At 42.4% G+C, this 26,618-nt stretch overlaps 1 protein-coding gene across 1 annotated transcript in view; it reads right to left on the minus strand.

Moving 5' to 3' along the window:
- The window catches only part of LOC308079980 (neural cell adhesion molecule 2-like), a 195,602-nt gene extending 188,692 nt beyond the window's left edge, over positions 1–6,910 (minus strand). Inside the window, exon 1 of the mRNA XM_080421658.1 lies at positions 6,858–6,910. Within this exon, the coding sequence (XP_080277784.1) occupies positions 6,858–6,909 (52 nt within the window). The 5' untranslated portion in view covers position 6,910. The remainder of the gene's footprint in view (positions 1–6,857) is intronic.
- Between the last annotated feature and the right edge of the window lie 19,708 nt (positions 6,911–26,618).

The following is a 26,618-nucleotide window of genomic DNA, read 5'->3' on the forward strand; positions in this document are numbered from 1 at the left end:
AAATATATGACATTTATGTCAGCTATTTTTATACAGATGAATGGAAAGGATTGTATGAATTAGGCCGAATAATTGTGATTTAGCTCAAATAATTGCGATCAAGCGATTATGTAATAATTTTGACAGGCCTAGCTACCGTCTATGTTCACTCATGTGTGTCTGACAATCAGCGGTGGAAGAAGTTCTCACATTTTTTACTTAAGTAAAAAGTATCAATACCCTATTGTAGAAATGATGTTACAAGTAAAAGTCCGGTATTCAAAATGTACTTGAGTAAAAGTACAAAAGTATCGGCATCAAAATAGTACCAAAAGTAAAAGTATTCATTGTGCAGAATGTCCAGATGTTCAAAATATATAAACATCTTGAAAATTGCCAATCTACACGCTCGCAATGTGCCGCATTGTGAGCTGAAATATAGCTGACATATAGCTGAAATATAGCTGCGGCTGAAGTGGTTTGTGTGTTTTGTTATAATAATCTAAATCTACAAAGTACTTTGTTCATATAAGTGGAGTAAAAGTACAATATTTTCCTCTGAGATGGGGGTAGTGGGGTAGATGTAAAAGTATTGTAAATTGTAAATACTGAAGAAAGTAAAAAAAATCCCTCAAAAAGTTGACTTAAGTACAGTACTTGAGTACATGTACTTTGTTACTCTACACCACTGGTGTCTGACAATATGGCGATGTGTGTTGCCAGCCCAGTGTGAACACGTACTGTACAGCATGCAAGAAGACCAGAAATCCTCGCATCATAAGCCCAGGCTCACTGTGAACGGGGAGACACTTGAGCACAAGGGCATAAATCTTTTAAACTCTGAGCCACTGATATTTCTTGCCCCCTCAAGAGAAATCTCTTAATTATGCCACTTAACATTGCCTCCAAGTGCCTCTGGAGAGCCATGACAAGCATTAGAATTAATTTAGCTAAGCATCAGGAAAAAGCCAAATACATACAGCTTCAAGGATGCATACTCAATTACCTGCATAGTCAGTCACCAGAGCCATGTGGGATCGAAACAAACAGAATGATTTATTTTCTTCATGAACTAAGGGAAAGCAGGGGTGGTGCGGGGGGTAAAATACCTGCCACCACCTTGGAGTCTAGGAGTTCGACTCCACCACAGTGGATCCGGCTTGGCGAAGCGTCTATACGAACACAATAGGCTCTATATGCACAGCAGCCATATTGGAAAGAAATTGGGCCTCTTCTTACTTCCTTCACAGGTGTTAGCAATGATACTAATGAAGGCTCTGTTCCATTCTGGTCAAACAGAGTCAGGGTGTTGATATTGTGCATGTTGACTCACCGGAAACACTTTACTCTCTTAAAGTGTGACAGGTACCCTTATGGTTCCTTGACGGGGTTCCCAATTGACCCTTATGGGTGTGTAACTCTGAGAGAGTACAAATGGAACCAAATGGACCCTTACGGGTCCATTTCGTTCAATTTGTACACTCTCAGAGTTATGGCGGTCCTTGCAATTAAAAGGTTTCAGAACCATTGTGCTACACTAAATGGAACAGAGCCTTCATTAGAATCATTGGTAACACATGTGAAGGAAGTAAGGAAGAGGCCCAATTTCTTTCCAATATGGCTGCTGTGCATAGAGCCTATTGGCCCGGCAGGCCCGCGTTCGAGGGAAGGAAGCCAGGCTTTTTGTCACTGCACTATAGCGACTCCTACGGGCTGCGGTGGCGCATGTCAGCGGGAAATGTTGAACGGTAGGAGTAGGACGGAGGCGGAGTGCGTCCTCCCAGTCGGGGCTCCTCACCGGCAGCCAGAAATATATGGGCAGTGGTGGAAAGTAACTAAGTACATTTACTTAAGTACTGTACTCAAGTACATTTTGGAGGTATTTGTACTTTACTTGAATACTTACTTCTACTCCACTACATCTCAGAGGAAAATATTGAACTTTTATTCCGCTACAATTATTTGAAAACTTTAATTACTAGTTACTTTGCAGATATAAATTATGATATTATAAAACACACATTAACCACTTTAGCCCTATTTTATGCGTAGGCTGTTTGAAAATAGCTGATCTACAAGCTCACAACGCGTCGCATCGCGACACATTGTGAGCTTGTAGATCTGCTATTTTCAAATATTCTAGTACTTTTACTTTTGGTACTTTAAGTACATTTTGATGCCAATACTTTTGTACTTTTACTCAAGTAAATTCTTAATTCTGGACTTTTACTTGTAACAGAGTATTTCTATATTGCAGTATTGGTGCTTTTACAAAGCATTTCAGTACTTTTTCCACCACTGTATGTGGGGAAGAATTTGTTGCCAATGAACGACTACATTGGGAATAAAGGGCTTAAAAATAATTGGCTAGCTTACAAATAAAAATAACCAGGGTAAACCTGACTTGGAGCCACTCACACTGCTGGAATCGTACATCTTATAGCAAACAATAATGTTTCTGCAACCCATTTTGGGCGGGAACCCCTATTTGTAACTATACCTTTCAAGACGGGAACCCCTTTTGGGGTTCCTGTTGTTATATATGTTACAGGGAGATTGGAGAACCAGGGAGATTGCAGAAAGCGTGCTCGTTTTTACCACCCAACCAGCAATTCTGTAGAAAAAGCACTAGAGGGAGCCACGAGCCAGGCTTTCCAACTAAAGTGCACACACATATATGGCCGCGACCACACACACACACACACACGCGCGCGCGCATGCACACGCGCTCATGCGCTCATGCTTTCAATTTAGAAACAACACTAGAGGGAGCCACGAGCCAGGCTTCCCAACTAAAGTGCACACACACACACACACACACACACACACACACACACACACACACGCACGCGCAAGCCGGGATTTTTTCTTCAATTTGGTTTATTGAAAGCATGACTGTTAAGATACTTTTATTGTGTTCTGGCTTTTGTTTTAGTTTCTCCCTGACACACACACACACACACACACACACACACACACACACACACACACACACAGACACACACACACACACACACACACACACACACACACACACACACACACACACACACACACACACACACACACACACACACACACACAGTGATCCATGAGGGCGCGCCTCCTCGGCCTCAAGCTCTGCTGAGTCGGCGCGCCTCCGTCATGGACAATAACTATTATCACGTGTGCGTGTGAACGCGTGTTCAGCGTTCCCCTAGCGTAGCTTCCTGGTTGCTACGTGGGGGCGAACAACAAAAGACAGGTCCGCGTCGCATCAAAGCCCCGCCTCGCCTGAAGCCCCGTGCCTAAAAACGAGCGCTCTGTCTTCAATCTCCATGGTTCTCCAATATCCCTGTGACATATACACTACAGTATATAGCAACATAATTTTTTATTTTATTTTTATTCCATATTTGACGTTTTTCAGAAAACTTAGGTCAAGATTTAGAAGGCGTTTTTAGAATCGGCCTCAGGTCTAAATGGGTTAACTGTATTCCACTGTAGTATGCTATTTGCAGGTCTGTGATTTCTGCTTGAACCAAAAGTGAGCAGGCAAGTTTAGTTCAATTCTTATGACTGATGAATATGAAGTATTTTTGGCTGCTCTCAAACATTAGATTAGAAGCCTTGCTATTTTGTCAGCCTACAGAGCCACAACACACTAGCCCATTCCTGTATTATTTCGGTAGTGGGACGAGTGAAGAGGGAGAGGTTGCTTTTAATGCAAGCCCCGCCTGTGTGGGGCTTATAAAAAGAGGCTTGGTTAAGTTACGCGCTATCATTGGTTAGAGCTTCAAATAACTTTCAAAACGCCAACGGAGCAGTGAGCTCGGTGCCTTGGTGCGTTACGACGCCTGGCTTCAAATCCTACATTAAAAGGTTTGAATCCCACTGCAGATTACACTTTCTTGGGGGGGGTAGGCATTGTTTGTTCATAATGATTATTAGAATATAGAGTTTTAACATTTAAACACTAAACATCCACAAGCCTCCAAATCTGCTGGCCTAACACAATCAATAACCTTGAACTGTGGCAGCAAACAAGACAACACCCTGTGGAGGAAGAAATCCTCCAAAGATGCAATAGGGATGGACAATTTGGCCACACTCTTTGCAAGCATGGATCTAATATCACAAGATACGCCCTGTTCTGGAACCCACAGGGGAGAAGGAAGCGGGGCAGACCAAGAAACACGTGGCGGCGCGACCTGGATGCAGATGTGAAGAGATCTGGCCACACACGACAGCTGGAGAAACTGGCCCAGGACCGGGATTCCTGGAGAGCTCATGTTCGTGGCCTATGCCCAAAGTTGGGTTCTATACGAATGTAAGTAGGTAACAAGCAGCAGTAGGCGAGCCTGTGCAGGGTTCACTATTTGTAGCCACTTTACCAGTGGTGTAAAGTAACTAAGTACATTTTCTCAAGTACTGTACTTAAGTACAAGTTTGAGGTATTTTTACTTCACTGGAGCATTTCCAATTTTCAATACTTTTACTTCTATACATCTCAGAGGCAAATATTGTACTTTTACTCGACTACAATTATTTGAAAACTTTAGTTACTAGTTACTTTGCAGATATACATTATGACATTATAAAACATATATAACCACTTTAGCCTTATTTTATGCATAGGCTATTTGAAAATAGCCGATCTACAAGCTCAAAGCGAATATTGAAACCAATATTTTGTACTTTTACTCAAGTAACATTTTGAACACAGGACTTTTACTTGTAACAGAGTATAATGTTTATATTGTGGTATTGCTACTATTACTTAAGTAAAAAAAATATCTGAGTAGCCTACTTCTTCCACCACTGCACTTTACAGCGCTCTACTGCCTTCTGCCGGTGCGCTTCAGGCACTGTGAACGTCATGGCCTGGAGCAGCAGTGTAAACAACGCACACACTGTGAGAGACATACATCATGATCATGACTGTCTGGTGAGTTTGCATGACTCACTCCAAGAGCCTGCATGCAGCTCATTGTTGTCGTCTCCGTCATGCAATGAGAGCAGGACAGGTGCGCATGGCCACGCACGCCAGTCAGCAACATGTAGCATATAGGCTACAAATCACTATCAGCATCAACTTGAATCCGCTGACATGTGGCTCAGCAGCACTGGAAGCAGGTTCTAGATTAGATAGGGAACTGAGTGGGTATTAGTTATTGCGGTTCCTGACATAAGGTTTGTTTTAGTGGATTTTTTTTTTTAAAGATATATGTACTTTTGTTTTTTAGATCCTCTGTATCGATATTGTATATGGTATATTGTAACTATATATCCTCCCCTTCCCCCTCACATACACACGCACACAAACACACACACACACACACACACACACACACACACAACAACAAACACGCACACACACTTTGAGTGGCGGGCACACCCACGCTTCCACTCAGAGACTTCACTTCACATGTGCCCAGGGACACATTAGCACATCCTGAACTCTATATAATCATGCCCTCAGCAGCACCACACTAGATGACTTCATACACACCTCACACTAAGGACCGCAATGGAAACAAGCTGTAAGCTTGTTTTTCATTTTCCTTTTGATTATGGTGGGGTCAGATGTGTGTTACCTGAGACATATGTTTTATTTCATGATCAATAAAGTAATCAATTAATAAAGTAATCTGTCACAAAGTAGGCTAGCTCCTTAGTCCCAATAAATAAAATACAGACAGGAAAATGCATCTAGATACCTCTTAATTATAGCCTGAAGATAGGGATACAAGCATTTATCCGAACTGATGTAGTTGTTCAGTAGTTTACACAGCGAGTTTGGCTTTTCATCATTGAACCAAATATGAGGGCATCAATATCTGTAAATCCATGTAATCCTTATAGCAGTTTATCCTATAGTGAGAACATGATCACATCATGTCAATTGATGGAGATCAGTTATTACAGCCTCGACCAGTCCGGTCCACCCAACAAAACGGATGCTCCTTTTTACAAAGCAAGCATCCAGCCCCTCAAACCCAAATATTTCCATCCATGTATTAGAAAATGCGTGTAAAAGACAGACTGAACCACTTTGTATATACCCCCCAAAAAAGAAAAAGCAATGATACAGTAGGATATGCCTGGCTTCATTTAGTGTTTATATAGCCTAAACAGTTAAGTTGAAATGTCTAATCACTATCAGAATGATTTCAATCAGATTGAAGAAATGTTCTCCATGGATCAGACTTTTCTTATCCCCTGCACAAAACACAGACCTCGGGGCTAATTTCTAAATTATATGAGATCCCCATGTAATAGATACTATTGCCATGCGAATAGGGCTTTACAGACGTGCTGGAACTACAAAACACCGGGGGTCTCTGAACAATACTCCCCCCTCTCTCCGTCAGTGCCTGGAGGAGACAGGGGTGAGAGAGACAGAGAGAGAGAGAGAGAGAGAGAGAGAGAGAGAGAGAGAAAGAGAGAGAGAGAGAGACACACAGAGAGAGACAGACATACAGACAGAGAGAGAGTGAGACAGACATACAGACAGAGAGAGTGTGAGAGCGAGAGAGAGAGAGATAGAAAGAGAGAGAGAGAGAGAGAGAGTGAGACAGTGAGACAGTGTGTGTGTGTGTGTGTGTGTGTGTGTGTGTGTGTGTGTGTGTGTGTGTGTGTGTGTGTATGTGTGTGCGTGTGTGTGTATGTGAGAGAGAGAGAGAGAGAGAGAGAGAGAGAGAGAGAGAGAGAGAGAGAGAGAGAGAGAGAGAGAGCGAGAGAGAGAGAGAGAGAGAGAGAGAGAGGACCAGCTCTCACTAACAAGCCTCTATAGTATAACCTACTACTGCGCCCACTGCGGACCACCAGAAACAAGCAATATACGGCAGCAACTTGTGCACAAAGTCACACAAAGCTGGAAGGGGATTAAATCTTACCTTGAGAGACGCAGACAGACACCCCCAGCAGGTGGAGCAGTAGGTGGATCATGTTGAAGCCTTTAGGACCAACAGTCAGACAGACAGACAGCGTCCTGTGGTGCGTGTTTGGAAAGGGAGACCCGGTCTTTGTAATCCCGCGGGAGGGGGTGGATTCAGTTGTAGCTTTTCCCAGCTGATGACTGCTGCTCAGATGGCTGTGAGCTGCTCAGGCTTGGACTGAATGTTTTAGCTGTGCTGCTGTGTGTATAAGAAGCAGCATGCATGCAGACTCAGACAGAGCGACACAAACACTCTCTCCGAGCCGTGCGTTCATCCAGCGTCTGATTGCAGAGCTATCCGCGCAGCGCAGTGCTGGCTGCTTGTCTTCTGTCTTCCTACTGCTGCTGCTCACACTGTAGACGTGCACTGTGCACGGCTCCCTCTCAGAGTCCAGCCCCGCTTCTATACAGTATACACACCACCCATATACCCAACAATCTGGAGCAAAACACGTGTTTTGTGTTACAACAAACAAACAAACAAAGAGACAAACAAACAAGTGTAACATTTGTGTGGGTATATATATATATATATATATATATATATATATATATATATATATATATATATATATATATATATATATATATATATATTTATACTCTTAGGCTCCACCCTCTAGGCATATCTGCATTCACTAGAATGGGGAATCTCACTTCCAGCTGAAACTGCACGACTTGTAGTAGTTTATAATGGCATATGGTTATATATCACATTTCACAAGACATAGCACGTGTAGATAATAGAAATCAATTGGCTGAAAAGGCTCTAACAAGTCTTAACTTCTGTAAGCAGCAGCCTAGAGGGCGGATCCAAAGAGTACCCCGTCCGTATGTCATCTGATCACATGACCCAACAATCAATTCTCCAGTTCTAAGGTATTCCCTTTAAACCCATTAAGACCTGAGGCCGATACTACAAAAATAATGCCTTCTAAATCAGTAGTTCTCAAACCTCTTCCTGCCAAGGACCCCCAAAATGATTATGCATTTGGCCGCCCCCCCCCCCCCCATCTGATATATGTTTTGTGCCAGGGACCCCCAGAAGAGAATATTTTATAAAACACTTTCAAGATTTTTTCCAAAATAGCAGATATACAAGATCACAGTGCGTGACTGTGGGCACGACGTGCTGTGGGCTTGTTTATCTGCTACCTTTTGAGAACCACTGTTCTAAATCCTAATTGGCTGTTGGCTGCAACCGCAGCGAGGGTGTGTCTTTCCTCGGTAGAACCAGTAGAAGCCGTAGAAACATACCCTACTTTATCATTAATTAAAAAAAGATATGGGACCATAATTTAAACTCATATCATGGTAATTGAAAGAAGACTTTAAACTAGCGACTGAAAGCATAAAGTATTTATGACAATGTTTATTACAGTAATAATATCAAGTGTAAAGTCCGGCCAAAAACCCATTACCTATAGAGTTATTGCTTCTGCAGCCAGCATGGCGGAAAAAGCAAAACTAGCGGCCATTCATATGAACTGTCACTTCCTATATGGCCTCAATTTAGAAACCAGATGCTAGCCACTTGGTCTGGACAAGGTGAATGTGATATTTAAAATTCAGCTGCAATACCCTTTTTGCAACCTTTGTTGTGAAGTTTCATAGTAAAAGAGAGAGGCTGGTTGTGTCTCAGCCAATCACAGTTTCACCTGAATGCCCCGTCCCCTTGGGCTATGGGATCTCTCTGGTCTATACTGCATGCCTTGTGTCGGCACTCGTGCACCGAGAGGCAGCATGTTTATGTTACTGCATTGCCAATTTCTCAAATCAAATGTTTACAAATACATATTTTTAGTACTGTCTAAGTTTAAAACTGAAACAGTTGTTATACACCGTCCAGCCGTCCTCTTGAATTACATTCAGAACAGGTGTTTCTCCCAGGTCAACGTGGTTTTGAGGTTAGGTTTAGGCATAGTTTTTGTGAAGTTAAACTTTAACTGTTAAAGGTTAGGGTTTAGGCGCCACCTGGGCGACACATAAATCTGCTGCTGCTGCTGCTGCTGCTGCTGCTGCTGAACAAAATCTAAACCTATATTGTCTATGCTTAATGTCACTGATTTGCACTATACTAATGCACAAATGTTATATTTTAAGTCTTCCTTTTGCAACATGATACCGACATGCACTTTATGTCAGTATCATGTGATCTAGGACTCCTTTAAATGACATGATACTGATTTTAAGCTGCTATTTTCAGGCTTTGTGTGCTCTTTTCCCCCCATTCTTTACTTCTAATTCTCTTTTTACTCCTTGAACTGCAAACACCTGCATAAACAGAGTTTCACCTCACTTGTACCTGTAACTGTGCTGTGACAATAAGTTGAGTGATTAATGCCGTGTCGAACACCGAAAATAGCCAATCTGCAAGCTCACAACACTTTGCATTGCCATGCATTGTGAGCTTGTAGGTTTTCTATTTTTGTTGTGCGACAGGGTACGCAACCAATTATAAATCAGGCATTACTGCCCAGGTCATTAGTCATTAGTCAGCGTATGACAGCTGTGACTGTCTGTCACGCGCAATTCACACGTATAGCTGTGAGTATGTGGTGTGAAAAGCAGTCATTACATTCAATTATTTTTTCATCTCAGTTCAAGCCACAATAAATTAGCATTAGTGCCAACCTGTCATCTTGTGTGCTATTTATGTATTCTATCATAACACACAGGAATATGGAGAGAAAGGAAAGCTGCCATGCAACACAGGTCTCTGTTTGGGAATCAAACCAGATGTATGTTGTGATACCAGTGGTGTAAAGTAAGTATATTTACTCAAGTACTGTGCTTAAGTACACTTTTGAGGAATTTTTACTTTACTGGAATATTTCCCATTTTCAATACTTTTACTTCTACTCCTTTACATCTCAGAGGCAAATTTGTACTTTTATTCCACTACAATTTTTTTTTAAAACACTTTTAGGAGTCCCTGGAACAGAACATTTTCAGATGGGGGTCAAATACATATCATTTTGGGGGTCCGTGGCACGGAAGAGTTTGAGAACTACTGATTGAGAAGGCATTTGTAGAATTGTCTTAATGGGTTAAGTGGTTAATAAGACACTGATAGGACAATAGGATGAGTGTCCACAGGAAGTGATGTAATATGGATAGTTGTCATTGTGACAGTCATACCCCCATACCCCCTTCTCCTATTAGCCATGCCTGTGGAATTGGTCAAAGGTGGACCAGTCCTAACAGCTGGACATGATGTTAATTATAATATACTGATTAGGCAGAATAAACGATGGAAAGTTCATAAGGAGCTGGACGGTCCCACCGGATTGAATCCGGCAGGAGTTTCTGTCCCTAACAGCAACTCCTGCTAACGCTAGAGCAGCTGTCCTCACATCAGGGAATGTATATATATATATATATATGCTATAGACATAGGTGATATAGATTATGATCTAAAGGTCTCAACTTTCCTGCTCGTGTTCTGGTCCTTGAGCAGACCACGTAAAGTGTTCTGCTCAAGGACCGGGAACCTTGGCTGATTGACCTAATTCTCATCATAAAACCTTTGTGAATTACATTTTCACAATGGTCTGTTATGCAGCTGTGTTTACTGTTGCAATTAATTACCCAGCTGTATTCTTGCAATATGCTTCTTATTTTATTTTTTATTTTTTTGGCTACCTATGGTTGTATTGCAATGGTGTATCACTTATCTCTAGGTCACTGTGCTGTAAATAACCATGAATGCTTCTTGATATTAAAAGTTTTTTTTTTTAAATGGGTGCTGTGTGGAAAATGTACGCTTCGCCGACGAGTTTCACCGTTTTAGCGCTCCTTCAGCAGCCGCTGCTTTCGCCACTTTTCGGCGATAGTTGAGTCTTCTTTCACTTTATCTCTGCCGTTTGGTGCCCCCCCCAAGGTTGATGCCCTGTGCTTCAGCAACTAAAGCCCTTCTGTTAAGCCTGCACTGCTTGCCCCCCCCACACTCTCTCTCTCTCTCTCTCTCTCTCTCTCTCTCTCTCTCTCTCTCACACTCCCCCCTCTCTTAAAATATATTCTTATAAGAAAAGGAGCATCCCAAGATGTGCATTGAACAGGAGAGGGACTTCCTAGCATGCCTTGGGGCAAACACACACACACACACACACACACACACACACACACACACACACACACACACACACACACACACACACACACACACACACAGTTTTGTTATTGATTGATTTAGTTGTTGTTTGTATAGGGAATGTGATTTGGGGGGGATTTATGAGTTGGTTGTGATTCATGTCATTGGGTCGTACGTGTTCATTTAATCATTTATTTTGGGGGGAACCATGATGGATAGGGGCAGTGTACATGGAGCACTTTGCGGGTCTTATAAAAGATTGTTCCAATGACAGAAGTTGTCAGCATGCTTGGATTCCATCTCTCATTACAATAAGATAAACCAGTGGCTCCCAATCTTTTTTTCTGCATCATCGACCACTTGAACATATCAAAAGCGTTCGCGGCCCACCCATCCGACCACTTAACACGGCACCCGAAACAATTAATACATTTACCCATCCTAATTGCTAGGAGTAGTAGGGAGCGCCATGGAGAACGGCTGCTTTCGTAATCGCTCCGTAGCGTCGCAACGTTTTTCCTTCTTTTTAGTATTTTTTAGCCTTCTCTTTTTTTCCTACACCGTCGGGTGTCTGAGGAGTTATGACAGACAAGCACTTATGGACATCAGCACAGCGATTACACACAGAATTCCGGACTTTTTCGCGGAAAATCCTCCACTCGGTTGGGTGGGGGGAGGGCTCCCCTTTGTCCCGGCCGGGACAATGGCACGGAAACGGCGAAGAAGACGGCCAGGTCGACGAGGAAAAAGAGCGGGTCTCCTCGTAAGAACAACAAAACGTGGATATAAACCTGCACTGCCTTCAATCCTGCTAGCGAACGTTAGATCTCTGTGTGAATCAAGAACAGTGACCACTATGGACGACTTACTGGCGCGCGTCAAGTATAACAGTGAGACGAGGAACACGTCTATTGTTGTGCTAACAGAGACGTGGCTAACGGAGTTAGCATCTGATTCTTCCATCACTCCTCCTGGCTTCACCGCGTATAGGAAAGACAGAGACCCTGTACTAAGCGGTAAGCAACGTGGGGGGGGAGTTTGTGCCTTGATCAACAACAACTGGTGCAAAGATGTTAAAATCCTAGATAGTCACTGCTCACCAGACCTTGAACTTTTAATCATAGCCTGCCGTCCTTTCTATCAACCACACAACTTCAGCATTGTGATTGTAGCCGTTGTTTACATTCATCCTGGAGCTAATAAGGACACAGCTATGAGGGAATTACACCAGGCTATCAGTGCACAAGAAAATCGTCACCCGGACTGCGCAGCCATCTGCCTAGGCGACTTCAACCGGACAGACTTAAAAAAGGTCTTTCCCAAATTCCACCAGCATGTCACCTGCAGTACCCGTGGTGACAATATTCTTGACCACTGCTACACGCCCTTCAAGGATGGATACAAAGCTCTCCGCCGCCCACCGCTAGGAAGCTCTGACCACTACGCCAGTGGCGGAGCGTCCGGGGAGGCCAGGGAGGCGGCCGTCAGATAATAAATCGGTAAAATCAGGCAAAAATAAGAATTAAACAACATAACCCTAACCTAACCCTACCCTAACCCTACCCTAACCCTAGAACCGAAATAAAGTGACAAAAAGCCCCCCAAAAAGTGACCAAATCCGCTGAAAACCCGCAAATTTTTTTGCGCGTGCGCGAAGCGCACGCTCGCAGAATGTGCACCCACGGCCCCCCCTACGGCCCCCCCCTAAGGCCCCCCCTACGGCCTGATCACTGTGCTGTGCCTCCCGGCCCGGCTTTCAGTTGTTCCGCCACTGCACTACGCCATCCAGCTGCTACCTGCCTACAAACAGAGGCTAAAAAGGGAGCCGGTCATTGAGAAGGAAATCCGAATCTGGTCTGAGGACACAGACGCTATGCTACAATCCTGCTTCTACCAGACTGACTGGGGGATGTTTAAAGGGGAACTTCGCCGATTTTGCTGCCCATAGCGTCAAATGACGTTTTCCGCGGGTTCTCCCCTATGTCCGCACTACATGGTGTCTCAGTGAGACCAACCCCACACACACCCCAAGGGGTGTCTCCCAAAGAGTGGGATCAGCCTTCTTTCTCCCTGCTCGCGTCGGTAAACACTCCGTGGGAGGAATACTAACACAACAGATATTTATTTGAACCATAAAACACAGAAGAGCAGCTCCACCGCAGAGGAATTCAACAGGCTGTATGCTGAAATCATGCTGGACACAGCTTGGATTAATTACTTTATAGAGTAAGTAATGATTGCTGTAAACGTTATGCCAATTTGACATAATAATCCAAGTGTAATTGTACTTGATTGCTTTAATGTTAGAGATTAATAAAGTTAGGGTAGTAGTATACAATGTGTAGTTGACTTCTGATAGACGCATGCACGCAGAGCAGTGTTGTTTACATTGTCGTTCCATAGCTAGCCAAATGCAAAGCTAAACCACTTGTGTGACAAGCCAAATTTATGCTTTGTCTCTTGTCAGATTTCAAATATAAAGTGCTTATGCCATGGCCACGGATGTTACAATTTGAATCGGCTGGGTGCAAGTACCCGTATCTTCCGTATTGTTTAAATAAAAGCATTTTAATCTGATCGGTGGTCATTTGCTCATAAACCTCCCAACCGATCGCATAAGGGTTCGCATAATAAATGGCCACTGATCGGATTAAAATGCTTTTTTATTAAACAATACGGAAGATACTGTTACTTAGACCCACCCGATTCAAATTGTAACATCCGTGGTCATGGGATAAGCACTTTTTATTTGAAATCCGAACGTTTATGTAGATGTACGGATTGTACATGTAGAAAGTGCAAACACCAGGTTGAAGTTCCCCCATGACAGTCATGTTTCAGGGCTACGTCGCCGGGTCCCGAAAATAGCAGATCTACAAGCTCACAACGCGTCAGACTCGACACTTTGTGAGCTTGTAGGTCTGCTATTTGCGGCTTGCATGCAATATTAGTATAGATTAGGCTTCACGTGGGATGATATCTATTTAATCTATAAGTGTAATCTAATGTGTTCTTTTCAACAGGACAGAATGTTGTTTCGCCTGCCTGCGGAAATGGAGTAACGTTCGGCTGATGAAGACCCCTGGGACTCGCCTTTTGAGATACAACCATATTCTTTTTCTAAATAAAACGATTACATTTACACCCTGCTTGCTCTACTCATTGATCACGGTACATTCTACATTGTATAAGCATTCATAATGACAAAATGTGAACCCCAATTCTATAAGGGTTCTTTTGAACTGTTTCATGATAGGAGATGGTCTTTCATTTGGCAGAATGGTACATAATTGCATTACAGATATAATAGTGAAAAACTCTTGTACATTCTGTTAGTATTTACTTCTACATGTAATCATAATTTTTCTGGGGACCCCAGCACATTGGATTCAACTTTACTAGTCTTAGATACAATAGGCTATAGTAAAACCTAATATTATCCATATACACCAATTGAAAGCATGAAACGGTCTCATTTGAAAAAAGAGAAAAAAAACGATTAGGCTGTGTGTATGACAAGAGTATTTGAACATTAGCATGTCATTCTAAAGTAATGCCCATGTTTTCTATAAGTTTAGTCCAAAGAATATAACTGGAAATGACAGTGAAACATTATGCTCTCAGAAATAAGGAGTCACACATGACATGAGTATGAAACGTTTTGTTTTATTATTATATTGTTGACTACTATGCTGCATCTCCATGGATGTCCCGACTCCCAAGTAGAAGATGGACGTCACGTCACCAGCACCGGACTGTACGGTGGGATGGAATGTAGAAAAAAAAATTATGCACGTGCGCGCGCGCACACAGACACACACGTTTAGTGTTACTATGCTAATTTATACATGATATATTTAGTTTACTATAAGATACAATCAAATCAATACAGAACACAATACAACAGCAGCCAAGACTAATAGTTTCACCTTGGCTTGCTGGCACAACAAAGACACGGTGATGATGGGACTGGCATCCTGGTATAGATATAGCAAACTTGCAATGGGTATTTCACGTGATCCAAGAAAGAACATGGCTTCGATGTCGTGTTTTGTGATCCAAAGGTAGACAAAAAAGTCGGAAAAGTTGGAACGTAACATTCAGTGTTGCCAGATCTTGTGAGAGAAATAAGCAACCAGGTATATGAAAACAAGCCCAAAAGAAAATACCTGTGCCAAGAGCACTTGAAACCTAGACAAGGGTTATTTGAAAATTGCCGATCTACAAGCTCACAACGCGTAACGATGTGACGCAGTGTGAGCTTGTAGATCTGCTATTTTCCAAAAAATCTTGAGGGAAAAAAAGTGCAAAATGTGGAATATTTTTTAAACATTTTAACAACACATTTTTGGTAGGGTCTCCCTGGCAAATATGTTGGCGCGCAGTGCACAGATGAGGGTCCGTGGAAAAGTACATGAACATGTTTGAGAACCACTGGTTTAAACAACAATCAAAACATTTGGAAACGAGCCCAAATATCAACTACATTTTAGAAACCAGCCGCTTATAATAAGCAGACATGGCAACACTGGCCAATGCAATGTGCTGTATGTGTTTGTTGATGTTGTTGTAGTGAGAACTGGGAGGGGAAAGTTACAACGTAGACCACGCCCCCACGCAGCCTCCTCCCCACAAGGAAGTGCAGTGCCCCAAAGCATTGTGGTCATTGTAGTAATGCAGCCAAACCCCAGTCATCCAGTCAAAGTCAAGACTTCTATATTTTTCTGGCCATAGGGTGCAAATTTGAAATTTTGCTACTGTTATCTACTATATTATAATAGATCATTAATATATATATGATTAACATTGAGTGACTGCAAGTTCTTCCAGGGGTGTAATGCTCCTTTAAGAACGCCGCTGGGAATAACATCAACGAACTCTCAGACTCAGTCACTGGCTTTATCAGTAAGTGCATAGATGACATAGTCCCAAAAAAGACAGTTCGGATCTATCCCAATCAGAAACCATGGATGGACAGCGGAGTACGTGCACATCTGCATGAACGGGATGCTGGTTTCAAATCTGGCGACGTGGAAACGCGCAACACGACGCGCGCGGCCCTAAACAGCGCCATCAGGAAGGCGAAAAAGGCCTACACAAAAAAGATGCAAGACCAACTCAGCAATGGCGACATCAGGAGCACATGGCAGGCGGTACACACCTTGACAGACTGCAAAACAAGAACCAGAAGCGAGGTGAACCCGCCTGCCTCACTCCCCAACGAACTGAACACTTTCTACGGCCGGTTTGAGATCAGCCCCAACCGCGGCAGCCAAGCGGGGCCATCAGCAGCACCAGCAGAGGAGAACCCTCTAACCATCTCGGAGAGAGAAGTGCGTACAGCCTTCGCACGGGTCAACATCCACAAGGCAGCCGGACCTGATGGGATTCCAGGCCGGGTCCTTAAGGCATGTGCAGACCAGCTGGCGGGTGTCTTCGCTGACATCTTTAACCTCTCCCTCTCCCAGGCTGTGGTCCCTGCAGGGTTCAAAATGTCAACCATTGTGCCCATTCCCAAAAAGGCCAAAGTGACATGCCTGAACGACTGGAGACCTGTCGCTCTCACCCCGATCGTCAGCAAGTGCTTCGAGAAACTGGTGAGGGAATACATCAGCTCCACGCTACCTGCCTCGCTGGATCCGTGGCAGTATGCATACCGCAAAAACAGATCCACCGACGACGCTATTGCCATGGCTCTCCACACCGTCCTCTCGCACATGGACAACAAGCTGCTGAAGGACAAATATGTACGTATGCTGTTCGTGGACTACAGCTCAGCATTCAACACCATTGTCCCAGCAATACTTGACAAAAAGCTCAGAGACCTAGGGCTACACCCAAGCATGTGCGATTGGATACAGGACTTCTTGTCCAACCGACATCAGGTGGTGAGAATGGGCAGCATCACATCCGACCCCCTGACCCTCAACACCGGAGCACCCCAGGGATGCGTGCTGAGCCCTCTCCTCTACTCCCTGTACACGTATGACTGCATAGCCACACATGTCTCCAACACCATCATAAAGTACGCGGACGACACGACAGTGATAGGCCGAATCGTCAACAACGACGAGTCTGACTATAGAGAGGAGATCAACTCACTGGCACTCTGGTGCCGGGAGAACAACCTCTCTCTTAACGTCGACAAGACCAAAGAACTGATCGTGGACTTCAGGAGGCCGCGGAGAGACCATGCGCCCATCCTCATCGACGGTGCTGCAGTGGAAAGGGTCAGCGAGTTCAAGTTCCTCGGAGTACACATCGAGGAGGACCTCAAATGGGAGACGCACACCACACACGTGAGGAAAAAGGCTCAGCAGCGACTGTACTGGCTCCGCCGCCTGAAGAAGCTCGGAGTAGGACATCGCATCCTCAGGCTGTATTACAACAGTTCTGTTGAAGGCATCCTAACAGGCTGTGTCACGGCCTGGTACGGGAACTGCACTGCCCGAGAAAAGATCAGCCTACAGCGAGTAGTGCGATCGGCAGAGCGGATAATGGGAAGCGAGCTCCCAGCGCTCCAGGAACTGTACAAAAAGCGGTGCGTGGTCAAAGCCAAGCGCATCATCAAGGACAAGCACCACCCAAGTCACAGACTGTTCAAACCCCTACAACGACCGCGACCGGGCAAGGGGCTCTACCGCAGTATCAAGAGTTCCACCACCAGGTGCTGGTGCAGTTTCAATCCGGCTGCTGTCAGAATGCTGAATGAGGCATAAGCCTTGTTCAGCAGCCTGACAACAGGCGGTGCAGACTTTTCTGGCTCTTCCTGAACACACCTGTGGATTATACCAGGGACAATGACTTGGACTTAGCTCCCCCTCGGACACACCAGTGGACTACACCAGGTACAAATGACTTTTTGTTGCACTCCCTCATGGAGCTACTTGCGGATTATACTAGGGTCAGTCCACCCTAGGTGGACACGCACTGACCTTTTGCACCTTAATCCCATGTATAACGCACTGACTTTTTTTTGTCTTTTTTATTGTGCTCTTTTTCTCTAAGCACCTTAACGTCCTATGTATATCATGCACAGTATAAGTATAACATGCACAGTATACATACATTGCTGCTATGCTCAGGCACCTTAGTTTTTTATTATCTCAGGTACTGTACTTTGTAAATATGTAGATAACTTGTCTGGCCTTCCGTTGCTCTCTTGTTTTGATCTCCTTCCCACTTGCCCCCCACCCCTCTTCTTCTCCCCCCCCCCCCCCCTCTTCTTTCTATGGAAATTAACGTTGCGATGGGAATGATGTACAAACACGAATTTCACCCACTTTTTTACCTTGTAAACCTGTGATGTGACAATAAAACTGATTCTGATTCTGATTCTGATTCTGATTCTGATTCTGATTCTAGGAGCAGTAAGTGATATCGATAAATGTTTCCATCCCAACTATTAGGAATAATAGGGTATGCTATCAATACTTACTCAAGACACTTTGATACTAAGCCTGGAGGGGGAATTGAACCGGGGACCTTATGATTTCCAGACGGCTATGCTACAATCTGAACCACCATGGTGTGGTTATGGATCATTACTGTACAGTAAAGATCATGTTCTGATTATGGATCAGGACAGTAAAGATCTGAGGTCACACTTGACCCTTGTTTTGTCTTTTGGACTCCAAAAGACATATTGAAGGTTAAAAAGGCTGCAGGCCAGCTTCTTGCTGATTTTTTTTTACATGAATATGATAATCTTCTATGTACTGTATGTTATTTAGATAGTTGTACAGTATGCTGTTTACTTGTCTGTTTATGTTGTGCTATTTAGGCTACATGTGGTTTCTATGTCTCAAACTATACGTTCACTTACATCATGTATAACCATTTAAACCGAAGTGTGTACTGTGTAATCTTTGTATGAAACATGCATAGCATAATCCTACCTTTCTGTATGAAAGGCTTAACAGGTCTTTATTCTCTATAGTCTTGAATCAGGCGGAATCAATGATGTTTCAGAGAAACTGGAACCAAAATCCCTGTGGCTTTTCACAATGTTGACAATCTTAACCACCACATGAACCCATAGGGTCCCTATTCTGGGCACATCATAATAGGCAAAAAAATCTGCAAAAAGAGCAGTTCTAGTGCTCCAAGGGAGTTGTATCAGAATATACCATCTCTCCCTATGTATATTCACATTGGGTGATTTCTGTCAAGGCCCCCGTGTGTGAAAGGCACTTTGCAGAGTGTGTTGGGTACAGAGAGGCCAACCACACAGTGATAAGGCATGCAGCCCTGACAGTTGACACGCCCGGCTCAGAAGGAAAAGCAAATCATTGAGGACACTCTATTCTACTCCAATGGCTGCCATATAGTCACTTCAATACCGTTTCAATACGGCCCTCGTCAGAGCCGCAAGTGGTTTTGAGGTTAGGTTTAGGCCTCATTTCTGTGAAGTCAGGGTTAGGGTTAAAGTTAGGTTTGGGCATATTTGTTTCGAAGTGCTGCGCGGTTCTGTTCATGTTGTAAATAATGAGTTGCAGGTTTGTGTTGCAATCTGCTGCAGGTGGTCGAGTTAATGGAGACGGACATACATACCGTACGTACATACAGTACAAACAAAAGGCACTTGTAGAAGCGGCTAGCACCGTATAAATAAATACCTTTTGTTTTAACCAAAAAATATCACTTACACCACCTTTGCAGCAGCTCCGGGCTTAAACTCATTTATGGTTTTATTGTGTTTGCTTGAGCTTATTAGTAGGTTAGTGGTTTACGCTGCATGTGCTTGTATGTGTCTTCATAAAGAAGTGCATTGTGTGTGTGCAAGATCTAGCGCTACTATGAGTTATGTATTTGATTTATCATTAGAAGACAGCAGCTCAAACATGCAAAACAGTAACAGAGAGTGAAACATTACAAAGCTGGATATTGTTCAAATAAGAGCGTTCATGCTTGACAAATTCTCCTCATACTGTATGCTTTAAAACCAGGGATCTTATAATGGATGCTCCCCTGCTATGAAGTTGAAAGCATTTTCATAGCCACAGTGTCGTGCACTGAGCTTTCATTCATTGAATTGTCATTTTGGATTACTTATCGTTCCATTTGAAGACAAAGTCTTTCCCTTTGGCCTCCGTTTGTCTTTGAAGACTCATGACTACACAATTACGCAACGTGTGGCTTTTGATAATACTACTCTCTCTCTTGCTTTACTGCAACACTGAATTCACGCAGTTACACACTCACATATGGTGAGCAATATACTGCAATTATCCTATTGCTCTGCCAATATTTGTGATAAACTGCACAGCAGTTATTAAATTATGCTATCACAGTGTAGCAGCACAGCTTCAGCCTTTGCTAAATAGGTTCCACTGAAAGAGAGGAACCAAAAGAGAATGTGTTGTACAAGGTGGATTGTTTTCTAAATGACAAATTAGTCTAAAAGCCCCTCTAGCTACTAAGTTTTGCCAAAGGGTGGCGCTAGAGGAAAGGTGTTGAAGTAGTGTAAGCCTTGCCGAGCCATGTGGCCCATAGATCAGGAGCCTATCTCCTGTTTCTGTAGCATGAGGCAGCTTGATACACATACACCCCCTGGACATGACAATAATATGTCGCAGGGACTTTTCCCCTAATCCAACCCATGGGGTTTTCGAAACCCGACCTCCCAATCTAAGGGCGGACACTCTAACCACAAGTCCACTGAGCTGGTACCAGAAAGTTATGAGGCTAACCGATACCAGTAGGATTTATCCTGCAATCTGCCTGTTAGATCATGTGTACGATGTTGACATTTTGTCCAAAGGGTGGCACTCTGAGTAAAGACCACAATGTCACTCAAATGTTTTGGCTCAGAGGAGTACACTTTTCTAGATGTTTATTGGTTTTGTTTATTGGATCCATTAGCCACAGGCATCCGAGTAGGCTTATACATAATAGTTCCCCCGCACCATTTTATCGCTTTGGTGTTTCCCACTCCCACATTCACATCAGTAAATTAATTTTGACCCCAGGAGTCCATAAATCATGGTGAGCCACCGCACATTGTCTCTCCCTGAGAGCAGATTTTCTTAAGCGCCGGCCATAAAGAAGAATGGTTTATTGATCGTCCCCACTGGCGCTTTATTAAATGCTTTGCATAACAAGTGTTTCAGTGTGTGATCAATCATGTGAACCCACACTGTTTGTTTGTCAAACAGACATTCATACCTTCATGGTACACTTGTGAACACACCCACGCACACAGACCTGCACACCTTCATTGTATGCTTGTGGAAGCACACATTGCAGTGTGCTGCAACTTGAACGCACTCGCGCACACAAGAGTGTGGTGGAACACTAAAAGACATTAATAATGATGACCTTAGAAGAAAACAAATAATTAAACCACAGTGTTTTCAGTGTTTCACTTCATTTGATTTTCACCTTGAAAAACAAGTCTTTGCAGTCCTGTCAGGTTTACTATTTATTAGTTTATTTTTTTTCTCTAATCTGCCAGGGGTTTTGTTTATCTCAGTCTCAAACAAACCTTCCTCCTCCATCAAGTATGCGTAAAACGTACTTTTAAACCTTACTTACTTTTAGGTTTTATAACTTCTGCCTGACGCCATTATCACAATTCACAATTTAGGTATTTAGCAGACACTTTTTTTTATCCAGAGAGATTTACAGTAAGCAAGGTAAACACGAGGTAATACATCAAATGCAGTATAATGTAAAAATATCTATAATCTTTACACTGAAACTGTACACACTGGATGCCAGGCCTACAAATTATTAGCCAGAATGTCTACAGTAGCTGAAGCCCCCAGATCACTTTGGGACAGAGGGAATTCAATCAGGGAGATCCATGGGCCACAGCACCAGGCTGGTGAGTGAGATAGATGGACTGAGAGGGAGGTTGTGATGGGGGGCAGATGTCTTGGTGCTGTATTTCATCCCTGTCCTGTTGTTGCTACACTTGTTTCGGGATTGTTGTCTGTGGTGGAAAGTAACTAAGTACATGTACTCAAGCACTGTACTTAAGTACAATTGTGAGGATTACTTTACTGGAGCATGTCCACATTTCAATACTTTTACTTCTACTCCATTACATCTCAGTGGCAAATGTTGTACTTTTTACTCCACTGCAATTATTTGAAAACTTTAGTTACTGGTTACTTGGTTACTGTAGATTTAGATTATTACTACAAAACATACATTAACCACTTCAGACCTATTTAAACTTTGGCTATTTGAAAATAGCCGATATACAAGATCTGCTGATTTCTTTTGGTTCTAAAAGTATATTTTGATGCCAATACTTTTGTACTTTTACTCAAGTACATTTTGATTACCGGACTTTTACTTGTAACAGAGTGTTTCTGCAGGGCCGTATTAACACTTTTACTCAAGTAAAAAATGTGGGTACTGATGGTTGTGCTTCCTGGGTGAAGGTAAAGCGGGGGAGCGGGTCTCAGACGGCCTCCCTCTAACAGCATTTTATCTGAGTCATTAGTGAAATTTTATTACAACTCGTGGAAGATGATTGATGGCTATTAATCAATCACTGTCGAGTGCTGTGTGGGTTTCACCGACAGCAGATGTCATGTCTAACCCCTGGTCTTTCTCCCTTCATGGCAATGTCTAAATTTACCGTTTTTCCCCCCTGTTACCATTCAATTCTGTGCAATGTTCACCTGTATGACAACAACACAGGTAAACAAACAACTCATACATTAATGTTAAATCACTGCACACCATCATGAAAATAAATCAAACAATGAGCTTTTGTTGTTGCTTCTTCTAAGGAAAATAAAAGATTGGTTTCCCACTAGAACAGGGGTCAACAGGATTCAATGTTTTTCAAGCCAAGGACCACTTAGCTGAGACAGAGATGAGGCAGGGGACCCCCACTACATGGTATACACTTTTTCATAGATTTCATAGCTTATAGATTTCGTAGATTAATTCATTGACTATCATCGGTGTGTTTTGTTGTTCTGTTGTTCGCTTTAAAAATATACATCCAGAGATTTGCACAAAATGTTCATGATTTTTCAAAAATAGCCAAAGTATAAAATAATGGTTAAAGTTTGGTTAAAATTAAAAAAATCCCGGTCTTAATGGGTTAAAGATAACGCATTTTCAACACTCGCCGACGAAGAACGCCAGCACGCTTTAAACAGCCATTCCTCATTGATGGCGGCATAGTGTTATGCATGGCAATGACTTGTGTCATGTCCCATTAATAATGATAATGGCAGCATTAAGGATGGTGCCATGCTGGGACATAATTCAATGTTCTTGCCAGTCGTCAGTGACAAGGTCATTCCAAATGACAGCGAGGGGGAACTGACACTCCCCTGACGAGGAGAATCTCCTGTTTCACTTCACTGAAAGAGAGACAGTGTGGAGACCCACATACATACAGTACATAAAATCCTAAATCTTTACTACTTTACTTGGATAACTTTAAGTGCCGTAAGTGATTTGCCTCTGAGATGTAGTGGAGTCGAAGCAGTGGTGTAAAGTAACTAAATACATGTACTCAAGTACTGTACTTAAGTACAATTTTGAGGTATTTTTTTACTTTACTGGAGTATTTCTAATTTTCTGTATTTTCACTCCACTACATCTCAGAGGCAAATATTGTACTTTTACTCCACTACAATTATTTGAAAACTTTAGTTACCACTTCAGCCCTATATACATTTCGGCCATTTGAGAATAGCCGATCTACAAGCTCACAATGTGTTGCAATGCAACGCATTATGTGCTTGTAAATCTGCTATTTTCAAAAGATTTTCACGCATTTTATACATTTGAAAACCATGTGAAATGGGATATTCTGCATAATGAGTACGTTCTACTTTTGGTACTTTAAGTACATTTTCATACCAATACTTTGGTACTTTTACTCATTCCGGACTTTTACTTGCAACAGTCAGAGTATTTCTACATTGCAGTATTGATACTTTTACTTAAATAGTACTTTTCTCACCACTGAGTAGAAGTGTAAAGCATCGAAAAATGGACACTACCTCGTACCTCAAAATTGTACTCAAGTGTTGTTTTGTTTGTTAATAACAGAGACATGAAACATGTGACATTTTTTATTATTATGGAAGTAAACTGAATGATTTATTGTTAACATGTTTGGACTCAATTAAGTATATAAAAAAAAAAGTAAAAAAAAAAGTGTTGTTTTGTTCAGTAACACCATGTCCTGTTGTGGAGGAAATATCGATACCCATCTGAGCCTGAAAGACTGAAACGTCACACACACTCTGCTCCTGTCTGGGCAGCCAGCTCTTAATAATAACTGTATAATTATGCTCTTTCAGCTCCCTCCTTTTATCCATGGAAATCTTCGTTTTCAAAGCGAGTGGTAATTTCCACCTGCAGCAAACTGAACAGCACACATTGAGTCATCATTACCTCATTTGATGTCACGCCTGCACCCACTCAACCTTACTAAACATGTTTACGTCCAATGCTTTGATATTGTGTTATTTTGTCATTGTATTGCCCTGTCTAGAAAGCGATCATCCCAGATGCATTTTGAGAATCACAATCTCAATTCGTAAGGTCATTACACACGAATATACGCAAAATTCGGACTCGTTCCGAATAATTAAAAGAAGCTTTTTCGCTTTGTGGAAGCTTGCATTGACTTTATACGTTTTTTTTTTTTTTAAACGTATTATTCACATGAAAAAATCGCCCCCGGTGTGTAAGGAGCTTTAGGCAGAAAAACTGAGGACTGTGGGGACTGGAACCCCCTAAAGGTCCCTAAAGTCGCTTCACACAACAGAACGAATAAAATAAACAACTTTATTAAGAGAATAACTAGTCAAAAGGCAAAGAAAAGGGGGGATTAGAAATAGGTGGGGAATGTGAGTCTGAAAAGGTGGGTTTTGAGGGAGGCTTTGAACAGGGCTTTGATGTGAGGTGGGAGTGAGTTTTAAATGGAGGTGTGTTTTTTTGTTTGTTTTGGGGATGTCCAGGAGGTTGGAATCATCAGTATTGTACAATGTTGAGGTATTTTTACTTTACTGGAGTATTTCCAATTTTCAGTACTTCTACTCCACTACATCTCAGAGGCAAATATTTCAAAAAATCTACAATTATTTGAAAACTTTACTTACTAGATACTTTGTAGATTTAAATTATTATTACAAAACATACATTAACCACTTCAGCCCTATACATTTCGTCCATTTGAAAATACTAATAGCCAATCTACAAGCTCACAATGCGTCGCGATGTGACACATTGTGAGCTTGTAGATCTCCTATTTTCGTGAGCTTGTCGATCGGCTATTTTCAGTGAAAGCTTTCCCCACAATGCTGGGGTTTAAGTGGTTAAGGAATATTCTGAATGCATTGTCATTCACATTGATTACAGTTTGCAAGAATATCTTGTTGCTGTCAGGCAGAAACCTTATATCTCCATATTTCAAACGTAAACTTTTTTTCTGAAAATGTAGCCCTTCTAATTCATTAATGCCCGCGAGAGTAGCTAAAATAGCCAGTCTACAAGCTCACAGCATGACACATCACATCACATCACAAAAGTGACACAAAAGTGGTTAAAAATGGTTAAATCTGTCTATGGGAAAAACTTAATAACTACATCGGATACTTTGGAACACATGTACTTTTTTCTTGCCTTTTTCTTTTTCTTTCCAGAAAAGTAACGGTTTTGGACATTCCAGGGTTCCTGCCCGACAGCGATGACCTCAGAAAATGTACCAGCGTCACACAACGCCATACAGTATACCAACCACCACGCTCAATTAGAACATTACCCGTTTGTACCGAACAAACAAATAGGCTTGGCCTACAATATAGTAGATATATCCCAGCAAACATCTCAATTAGCCTTCCATGCTCAAAATACTAATTATTCAAATTAATCACTGCTTAATGAAAGAAATGCACCAAAGACTTGGCTTATAACTTGACAGTGAGGAAGTACTGCAGAGTTCCTGAGACCCTGGCGTATCGCACAAAACATTTATATAGCCTCCATCTTTTAGGGATAATTCTACAGTTGCTAGGCAACTAATGAACAAAGGGGGCGTGGAGTGGTGGTGGGGGGGGGGGGGGGGTCGGTTGTGCAATTTAATTTCACAGAACAAATCAAAGACAAGCCAGAAATGAACTTTTATCCACATGCTTCCAAACACAACCACCTTTGAGCTGCTGATTTGTTCAAAGTAAATGAAAATAAATTAGAGTCATTATCAAGGTACGGGAGCTGTGTTTAGGGCTCTGAAATAAGAGGCTCTGAAATAAGAAACCTTAAGCAACACATGTATTTACTGACTACAGCACGGGTGGATTTGTTTTACTTAGTGAAAGTAGGAATACCACAATGTTGAAATATGTTACAAGACAGTTACAAGTAAAAGTCCTATATTCAAAAGACACCACCGAAGAGGAAACAGCGGCAATCCAAAATGTAATTAAATAATAAGGGCTGGGACTTTAACACATTCATTTCAATTAATTAATTATAGAACAAAATATGTGTTAAAAAATGTATGCATTTTAATAACGCTTATTTTTGCGGAACTTTTCTCACTGGACGAGTTTCAGGCGTACCGATCATACCAGTGCACCAACCAACGTGCATTAAGTGACGTCAGACAACAAACCCCAGAACACGCAAAGTTGCAAACAT

The sequence above is a fragment of the Gymnoscopelus braueri genome (assembly GCF_963280865.1).
Source record: "Gymnoscopelus braueri genome assembly, chromosome: 23".
NCBI lineage: Eukaryota > Metazoa > Chordata > Actinopteri > Myctophiformes > Myctophidae > Gymnoscopelus > Gymnoscopelus braueri.